Below are 10554 nucleotides of genomic sequence, written 5' to 3'. Positions count from 1 at the left end.
AAAAACAAGCTGCAAATTATAGCTTGGTGTTTCTGACAGTACTAGGGCAGTTGGTCATTGTGATTAGTGTATGGACAGGGACTTTCAAGTTAAAAACCTTGCAAGCTTTCCACTGACAAGCAACTCTTTCCTAAAATGTACTTTTATTAAAAATGCAAATTATTTTTCGCAAATGAGACAGAAAGTAACTTATAAAGCTAATTGATGAGAAATAAAGTTCTGCTCTGGCGCCCCAAAATGATTAAGACAAAAACGTTATATGTGAGCTATTTTAGACATTTTAACTGTTTTCTGTTTACTTTATTTGGAAAATCTTACTGCTTGTTGCAAGCAGCCTCAATTTTATGACAATATTATTATTTGACAAACGTCTGGTTTTTCTTGTGTGGCCAGGACCAAATATTCAGCAGCAAACATATTCAACAGCATGCCTTCTAAGATAAACAGCTGACACTGAAGCCCAAGCAACTAATCAGAGTGTCTCTCATTTATAGCCTATGTGATAATTCAGCCTGCTCCTCCTCCTCGTGTGTGTCCGAGGCTACAGGTGGAGCTCAAACCACAACCTGAACAATGACGGGATGTCGCTTTTTGTTTGAGCTCTTGTAATTGAAGATTTGTGTAAAGTAGAAACATAATGTATAATTCGCTGAGATTTTCTGTCTGGACTTTTAGTTGAATGAGCTGTGCCAAGAAAACAATTAGCACAGCCATATAAGGCCCTGCTAGATGTATTAAGAGAACAAACAATGTGGTGTTTAGAATGACTGTTTAAACAAAAGCTCGTGTCGTTTATCAGTCATAAATAAGTATTTCCTGGCGTTTTGTTATTAAACTCTGGACTAATGGGCAATGACATCACCATTACTTGTTTTATATTTACACAGATATTTGTAATCATTTTATATTATACTTTACACATGATCTAAGCAAGCAAATAATTCCTTACATCTGTTAACTTCAAAGTCTTACTTTTTAAAAGATCAACATGACTAAAAAACAACTTAATATCCGTGAGTTATGAATAAGAGCCACTCTTAAAGTTTAAAATAATCTCTCATTGATTTTAATCTTCCTCCAGTTCTTTGCTCTCAGTTGAATCTTCTTCTTTTTTTAACTAAAAGAATATAGTTATTATTTCATGTATTTTCAGTGTTTAAATTCCCCAACACTTACTCAGCCCTAACTGGTTTCTTTTCTGACTCGAAACTGTTGAATCACACATGATTTTCAGCTCACATTGCACCGCTGCAGGCTCCATGTGATTTATGAGCACTTCAGGCGTCTCTCTCTCTCTCTCTCTCTCTCTCCCTCTCTCTCTCTCTCTCTCTCTCTCTCTCTCTCTCTCTCTCTCTCGGGGATAACAACTTTACATAAACAGCCATCGAAGTGTTTTAACAAGAGGCAAATACGAAACCAAAAAGATCAGCTGTTGTGTCGGTGTAGTGGTTTATTACCTGTTTTTATTGTCTATGTAGCCTGCAAAACGTTTTTTTCCACTCGTCCCAGGTGTGTCTTCTTCAACCACTTTGGTTTGTGATGAAAGGTGTATTGTTATGGCGTAGTGTGTTTAAACGTCGGCCATGGCAGTTGCATAAAAGCTGAGAGTTGAAACAGGGGTCATGCTGCTATTTTCCAGGGACAGAGAGGCTCTCTCGCATTGACCAGCAGTGGGTGTGTCATAAATCCGTAAATCTCTCGCCCATCCGTTCACTCCTGGGAGCAGATGCACCATGTCTTTTTTTGTTTGGTCCCTGTGTGTGTGTGTGTGTGTGTATGTGTGTGTGTGTGTGTGTGTGTGTGTGTGTGTGTGTGTGTGTGTGTGAGAGAGAGAGTTAAATACATTTACATAAAACTAGATCTTAAAACTCCATCAGACATGTTAAATGATTTACTGTCAGTGCTGGCAAACATTTCAAGCAGGGGGACGACAAAGCAGTTTGGATCAACACTGATATCATGCTGTAGACTCCAACATCACATCACACAGGACATGATGGCCATGGGTAAACTTGCCAGTAACACTTTATGTCATCATAATGCCTCGCTGAGAAATTTTTCATTAGCCTATTTGCTGCATCGTTGAAGACCTTAGAAATTACAGTAATTTTCCCTCAGTTCAAGGTGTCACCGGGGGCCCAGACAGTCACTAGATTGAGTTATGATTATGTTATTCACTTTTCATTAGCAAAAGTGATCTGAATTTGGGATCCTGAGACTATAGATCCACAATTATGTATAGGTTAAGTGCAAATGTGCTTTTTATTTGATTTGCTCTGTGAAAATGATTCTCTGGTGTATTTGTGGGCCCACTAGTTGCTGCAGTAGTCTCATACTTTGAGCACAGCTGCTGCAGCATTTGGAATGTTACTGGCAATTGAATGTTAAAGGCAACGATTGGATGTAGAAACAAAAGGGTCACCTCACTACCAAAATGTAAAACTATTGAAACCTGCTGTCACTTCCAGACTGGTTTATTATATGTATTGTTATAAATTGAAGCCTATTATGATGATGTCAAAGGTTTGCTTTAAACAGTAAAACAGGCCAATTATCATTAGTTGTGAAGAAAAACCAAATGGCTTTAATTGTTGATGGACACACAAGCTGTCAACACTTATCAGATTTCACAGGAAAATATATATATAGCAAACATATTTGTTTTTTATACTTTTAAAGATATTCTGATGAAGACGCATATTCCCCCAGAGTAAAAAAAAAGTAATTTCCAAATGTGATACTTTCAGATATCCATTGGCTCAGAGCGACAGGATTTATGTTTGTGTGCACTCTCCACAGACAGGCCAGAATTTACGGGGAGCTGTGCTTTAAACAGGCCCAAATTAATACTCCATGTTAATGCACATGCTTATGCAAAAGTCAGGACTTGTTTTGGAAATTGACAATGTGTGTCTTTTCCCCACTTATGAAGTGCAGTCTGCAAACTCTAGTCCTTTCATTTCACTCTGCATTGTTTACAGCAATATAGGGCACCGGGCCCATAAATCTTCTCCTTGCTCTGCCAAGACAGCGCCATTTGTATGCACCGTTTTAACCGACAGCATCCTCTGCCCATTAACGTCTTCTCCCCAGCTCTCTCTCTCTCTCTCTGTCTCCTCTTATCTGCCCAGCTCTGTCCCCTTGAAATACATTAACTTATCCGTGCATTTGTTGAGCTCTGAAAAACAATTATGTTTTTTGAGTGTAAGGAATATATAATTTATGTGGAAAATAAAATAAAATAAATACAAGAATTGCATTCTGCAGATTCCCCCGTGTGCGCGGTTGCATACTCCCCGTTCCCCAATATCGTTGTAAGTTATTGGTATGAAAAATAAAAGTTTATCGACGATTTGCTCGGTTGTTTGTGTCAGCAGGCGAGAGAGCGCAGAAGGTAAGGAGGAATTGTAAAAGGGTTGACACCCAGAGCGACCGGCGCGCTTTTGTGTGAGAGAGAAAAATGATTTATTGCCACTGAGGCGGTTCAAACAGAGTTCACGGAGAATTGTGGTGGAGGCGCGGAGGAGCTAAATTATGGTCTTGCTGAGCTAGTATATCATAGATCCTATCTCCAATTCAGAGAGTGTGTTCAAGGGTGTGAGGTAAGGAAAACAAAACGAATTTAATTACTTTCCCCCATTTCAGTCAGTGCTGATGTATACTGCTTAATTCGCCTGATAATACTACTATAATAATAATACCTACTACCATTGTTATTGTATTATTGGTGGATTTAATGACATGCAAGCAGATGCCAATATATTTAAATTTCTATTTATTTTGCTCTGATGGGCTACGTTCAGCCAATACTGAGATTAACTGGAGACATTTAGCCCTTAACTGCCATTTTAATGGACAGGATGAGAAGATTAACGCCGTTTTCAGTTCAAAATTACAGTCATGTATCCAAGCTAAATGTTGTATCATTTTTAGTTAAAATTGAATTATGATCCTGTAACAGTCGTTTTGAGGTGGATCATGGTTACCAATAATAAGCCATAGTGTATGGGACGATAGTTGTATTGTTTCCTTGGAAATTCAAAAGAAGAAGAAAAAAGAATCCAAGGACGTAACCAGGTAAAAGCTCAGTGATGGTGGCAGCCAAAGAAGGGGTGAAACGGAAAAGGGGGAAGGCTCCTCTTCTTCCAAGCTATGCAACCCTGAGTGCATAATCCATCACCGCTGAGAGACATCTAAAGAGGGTTTTCTCGACAGCTTTGTTGTGGTGAAACACCAGAAGGAACTTATATCTAAAGCCTGCTTCAACTAAGATTGATACATAAAATATGCAGAAAACTCTCGTTTTGGAAGATGCTTTTGGGTGCACTATTTTTATTTAATAATTGTGATGGCTTTATTTTTCTAGTTATTTATCCACTTTGCATACATTGTGCCTTGTTGAAATTAAGCAATCATGTTTTATGAGTTTTCTTTTCTTCCAAAAGGTAATTCAGTTTGGCGACACTCGATGTAGCATTTAGCCCAAATAATTTCCGCCAACATATTTATTATGGGGGTTTTAAATGAATTTGCAAAATTCACATTTTGTTTAAGTGCCTTGCACCTTCATAACTATATTTCCATGTTCCTTGTGTTTTGTATGCTCTTTGTGGTAACTCTAAACAGGCGTTGATAAGGGCTCTGCAGAACATCTCCCCCTACTCTTTTGTCCATCCGGCCGTGCAGCAAGCGGGGTGTCCACCATCCAAAACGTCTCCAGTGTTTGTCCGTTGCCTTACAGAGCCCATACAGGGACACTTGATACTGTACAATGATGCCTGCTTAATGCAAATGCGCTGGAAAAAAATCTCTAATGATTGCCTCCTTTGTCTTTGTGTGGCAATGACTGTCAAGCCTTTGTTTGACCACTCCCCGTGAATCCTATTAAGCCAAAGCTATACTTCCACTCCGACAGTTATAAGCATATGCTGTTATTTAAAGGAAAAGCCCGCCGATTTATACTGGCCAGTTAAATGAGTTGCAAATCAAATTATCCAAAATAATCGGAATAATTTATTTTACAGGCAAAAAACTGGCTTATTGCAGAGTGCCCATATAGAGCAGCTAATAGCATGGAAATAAGGGGGAAACATGTTTCTTATTATGTTTAATTTAATTGGAGAAAAATACACCCCGAAAACCATTTATTTTAAGGCGTTTTACATCTAAAAAAAAACAACAGCTGAAGCGAAATAATGGGTTGTGTGTCGATGATGAGTTATTATCCAGTATATTATTATAGCTCATTGACATATTTTAACAGCAATTCCTCACGTTGTATCTGGTCAAACCTACCACTTAAAAATCAGGATGTGCAGCTGCAAAGGGCGGGTCCTTCTAACAATCGCGTCCTGTCAAAAGATTGACAATATTACAAGAAATCAACACTCCGTTTGTGATGAGACGTTCCTCTCCACACAGTGTAGTCTCCCCCCCTCTCTGCCATTGTTTCTCTCTCACCGCATAAACACATCTCTCTCTTTCTCTCTCACACTTATGACACAGTTGTTACCGTCTACTCATATTCCGTTTTGTGTTTTTATAGATAAAGGAACGCAGGATGCTCATAGAAATGTTGTCTGAAGAAATATCACAGAAGCTTCTTCGCTCGCCCCAAGTTGCCAGCGGATTACTTTGCAACTCCAGGGCTCTGCTATTGGAGGACGACCACACGTGACTACGGCACCCTTCTGGTAAATATTATTCAAATGTTCCACATGGTTATTTCAAGTGCTCTTCCCTGCATGGCTTTATATATTCAGGTTAATTGTGATCGGATATTAGACAGACAGAAGTCCTATAGTCTTTACTACTGTTGAGGGATTCCTGGTTTTATTTGAGACAGTTTGATGAGCTGGGTCCATGGACCCCCAACAGTCTGCCCTCCCACTGCAGCTGCATGGCAACAGTTTTGCTATGAGCTCTGGACAAGTGCCAAAACTAAGCGCGGGATACAATGAAGAAGGAGGAGGAGGAGGCCAAGAAGCTGAAGTTAATCAGCAAAACATGACCTCCTCTGCTCATGTCAGTTCCAGGTTGAACCCAGGTGAACAGCTTCAGTGCCCACTGGAGCCTCGGGTTCACTGCCATGCCAAGGGCAAGGTGGACATCAAGAGCAGGAGCTGCAGTCTACTCACCATCTGCCGCTCAGGAGTAATTTTTCCCTGGATGAATCCACGGACAACTGACTCTGAGCAATCTGGTAACTGGTTTTGTTTATTGTCATTTACTTTTTAAAAGCTATAAGTGAGTGCACAATCTTCAGTAGGTGCAGTGATGGGGTGATTTCCATGAATCCATATTTAATAAGCATTTCCCTCATTTGCGCATTGAATATATAACTAATATCTGAGTTTATAGCTGTTAGACTGTTATAGCTTTGTTCCATGAAGACACATGTTGCAACTGAAGACACAGTCATTCCCCTAATCTTTTACACATTAACAAACAGTGCAAGCCATAGTCTCACTAGTTAATATAATACTGTGTCACCTGCTTCATTTTTAAATGTCATTGTCTTGCTCATAGTTCTTTGCTCTTCCGGGTTGCTGTTGGCAATAATGTTCAAAAGCTACAGTGAGTAGGTGGCACAGAACTACACATTTGGAACTAAGGGTCTTCTGTTCAATAAATGCATCCTAATCAGCAAAGATCATCACTTTATGATCCGTTGTTTCTTATAACAATCATTTCCTTTGTTTTGAGTGTAAATTGTCTCAGTATGTTTTACAAAAAAAGAAAATTACAGAAATAGAAAATGATAATATTAAATATATAAAACTAGAGTAAATGTTCAAACAACAAATACACATTTGTATTGTTTATATTATTTACCAACATGCTTTAAAAATGAAATTTTTACAAAAATAGATAAACATCACGATCTTGACACTACAATCAACAAGGAAGCTATAGTCTGCCAGTCTGGTGTTGAGGAGAGCACATTTCTCTCTAAGGTCACTATTATTAGGCCTATTAGGTATCCATTAACCCCTGTGTGTTATGTTGTTATCAACAGGGCCCGGGTATGGCTCATATACATGTCAAATTGAATCTCTAATGGTGGTTATTTTCAGTGGTGGTCCCAAGGTACCTTTTAAGTGACTGAGATGGGGATTTGACAGGTCTGCTTCCGTACGTAGCTGTGATTAATGTGGCCTGTCAGGCAGCCGTAGTGGCGTCAGATGTTTCCCCCAGACTGTTTCTTCAGGAGGTAACTTTCCCTGAACACATGACAGTAGACAGCCAGTCTTGTATAGTGTCTCAAGCATGACTGAATACACAGGAAGAGCTGAGGGCCCTAGTTTGTCCCTGGTTGATTGGCTGAGGATTAACATGGTTCTCACTGGCACATGAAGTCCATGGAGGGTATACATTTCAGGATAGACCTGTTAGAAATGTGGCACTTGCTCTTAACGCCTTCTCTTCTTTATGTGCTTCCTCCTGCATCAGTCAGCGGTGGTGTGGCGGCGGATCTGTCAGGCAAAGGAAGGCTCTGTGTCAGGAGGGAGAGAACGGCCTTCACCAAAAGCCAGCTGCTGGAGCTGGAGAAGGAGTTTCACTTCAGCCCTTACCTGTGTCGTCCTCGGCGGCTGGAGATGGCAGCCGGGCTGCATCTCACCGATCGCCAGGTCAAGATTTGGTTTCAGAACCGCAGGATGAGGTACAAAAAAGAGCAGAGGCATGGAAAGGTGGCAGGGTCTTCCCAGTGGTCTCCCTATAACCCTTCCCTCAGCTTGAGCTCATGTGCGGACCAGCTGAGCTTTCAGGGTCAATGTGCTGTTAGAACTTCCTCCTCAGAGCTGCACTTCATGGATTACGCTCCGATGTCCTCCTCTCTCTTTGGCTCTCACAGTGATACCAGCAGTGGTCAGTGTAATTACCCCGCAGACCTGCCCCATCTGAGCTGCATTCTTCCATCTGTTGCAAATGGTCCTCCGCCCTCCTGTACGGGTGCAGATAGTCATCACCATGCTGGCATTTCAAACTGGCCCTAGGGCCCCATAATGGCCATCCCTCCTGTGCTCATCAAAATCTCAATGATACATCCACTTTCACTTATGAAAGACTGGTGGATGTCTTATTAGCATCCCTGGGTTGAAATCCCCTTAACACACCATTCATGAAACATTTTAATTAAACTATATAAACATATCTTAATTAAAGGAGAGCTACAGCGATATCATTTGTGTTTCTCAGGCACAGTGACTGCAGACTGCAGGTCAAACTTTCTGCTCATATTGTACTCACACGGCATGCACAACACATTCAAGCCATTAATTGCTACATGTTTTGCTGTGATTTTGTGGCTGTTATATTTATAATGTCGTTGCATGTTTAATGCATGTGGGAATCATGTTATGAGGGATTTTTCTATTTCCCTCTTTTGTCAATAGCTAAGGGGTTATCATATTTTCTAAGTGTTACATTTGGGCTCTTTTTCATTATCTACTGTAAATAACAGGTCATTTGTGTAAAATGTTTTAACTGTGAAATGCGCAGAATAATGTTCATATCCAATGATGTTATATTTTTGTTAAATCCATTAAAGGATACGGCAAGTCTTTGATACGGTTCTTGATTAATTGAGATGTCATATACTGTACACACTTAATAAATGCATTCGAGAAAACCATAGCCCTTGTGCAATGTTTACCTTATTCATCGCTGATTAGAGTTCCATTTTTTTCCAGCAGTATTTCATGATTAAGGATTCAAATCTCAAAGGGAAAAAAAAAATCGGAAAGTAATCAAATTAAGGCATGCTTTAGATTCATTGTAAACTCTACAGTATTGTGCATTCAAGTTACACAATCTTGCCACATAAGCCTCTCCCTCGCTCCTGCCTCCGAGTTCTCCACCATTAATCACTGAGACAAGGCAGTTTTTCCAGCACTTCAACCACAAGCTCTGAACCCACTGGGCACCATGACAAGATCTCTCGCCTCCTCCTTCCCAGCCTTTGCCTTTTCAATAGCCAAATTGTAGTGCTGCAAGTTGGGGCTGGCCTCCTTCTCAGGGGGTATGTTAGTTATGTAGCTTCCACGCCCTTCCAGCAGCACATAGGCCACAACAGACCAGTGAGGTTCAATCACTTATTATCTTAAAAATAAATAAATAGGCTTTGTATTTTTAACAGCATCCACTCTGTCATTGTGACAAGTTCTCAAATGTAAATTATGTAATTGAAACATTGTTTTCCTCTTGATATTTTTGATTTCAGAATATTCCTCTCACTGAGCTAAATTACTCCCACAGGGAATTTTGCTGTTATTTGACAGAAGTGGGTCACGGGTTCTCTTGGGTCTCCACAGTTTTACTCATCAAACATAGACAGCAACTTTCACGACGAAGGAGTAAACCTCTTCTTACACTTGATAATGTGAGCCGGGGTATCAATGTTCCTAACACAGCTTCACACATTTTTTTGGACATGCTGACAGTTTTATATCAATGGCTGTACTGTAAATGAGCTGTCACAGAGGACTACTGACAGCTTTGAAATGAGGAAGCTGATCCCCTGGTCCTCCTGGATGGAATGACTTCCTGCCCCCAATTCATCAGTTAATCAGTCAGTGGATGAGCTGTCATTTGGTAAACATTTGACACCAATTTCAGCAGGTCTTAGTAGTTGTCAGGGGAGCTTTATAACAGCTATAAAATGTTGAATCAAATAAAATGAGGTCCACACCACATATGTATGAACGACGTGGTGACAGCCAGCTAATTTAAGAGAAAACTATTAAAGGCAAGTGAGAGAAAAAGACGAAGCAAGAAAAAGTTCTTCTCTTCAAATATGTTTGTGTACAAAGAGAGAAAGAGGGGGTTGTGAAGAAGAAGCAGCAGACAGTGTTGAATTCCTGAGATTCTTGTATATGCAGGGTGATTTATGGTGTTAATGGTGCCGTGGCTCAACAGGAACTTTACCTCTGGTTCCTCACTACATTCTCCTTACAGACACTGAATGCCACGAGGATCCGCACACTGGAGTGCAGTAATTCTGTAGATAGGGTCAAGGGGGATCCCCAAGGGTCATGGAAAGCCCCCCCCCCCCCCCCCCCCCCCCCCCCTTAAGGGCCCCACTGCAAGGGGGAATAGTCTACTTCCATTTCAACATTAAATTAGCCACATTGGGTGGCTCCTAGTGAGGAACTAAAGTCATTATTTCCTTTTTACTCACTTAACCTCAGTTGATCTGTTTTCAAGGGGGAAGATCTGCAAAGCCAAAAATCCTTACATGTATTTTTTGTTAAATTCTGAGCTTTGACCAGACTGGAGCGATGCATTAAGTGGATCTTTGAAGTGATAAATGATGCCAGCCGTAGTGCCATGAAACCAGCTTTGGTTACGGTCCATCATTAATTTTGAAATTTTTGCATTGTGCATGTCCTTTACAGTGACTGATGTTCCACTGTCCCATTTGCAGCTGTTGTGAAACTGATTTTGGGGTTAGATTTGAAAAATGCTCTATGCATCAAGACTCTTCTTAAGCTGCCGTGAAAACAAAACTGCCGTGTCCTTAACAAAGACATGCTGCTTTAAGTATCTTTCAAA

The 10554-nt window shown here is 40.4% G+C and overlaps 1 protein-coding gene across 1 annotated transcript; it reads left to right on the top strand.

Annotated features, from left to right (window-relative positions):
• Positions 1-5585: 5585 nt before the first annotated feature.
• Positions 5586-8555, top strand: LOC306702918 (homeobox protein Hox-B3a-like). The gene is made up of 3 exons (XM_079168674.1): positions 5586-5693; positions 6030-6202; positions 7453-8555. The coding sequence occupies exons 2-3, from the start codon at positions 6169-6171 to the stop codon at positions 7995-7997; spliced, it is 579 nt and encodes a 192-aa protein (XP_079024800.1). The 5' UTR covers positions 5586-5693; positions 6030-6168; the 3' UTR covers positions 7998-8555.
• The last annotated feature ends 1999 nt before the right edge of the window (positions 8556-10554 follow it).

This window comes from Pholis gunnellus, assembly GCF_910591455.1.
Source record: "Pholis gunnellus genome assembly, chromosome: 2".
Lineage (NCBI taxonomy): Eukaryota > Metazoa > Chordata > Actinopteri > Perciformes > Pholidae > Pholis > Pholis gunnellus.
The sequence above is the reverse complement of the archived record's forward strand: the minus strand, read 5'-3'. Positions and strand labels throughout refer to the sequence as shown.

Coding starts and splice junctions, on each gene's coding strand:
- LOC306702918 (XM_079168674.1), top strand. CDS start 6,169: ATGAATCCACGGACAACTGACTCTGAGCAATCTG. Junction 6,203..7,452: donor AACTGACTCTGAGCAATCTG/GTAACTGGTTTT, acceptor CTCCTGCATCAG/TCAGCGGTGGTGTGGCGGCG.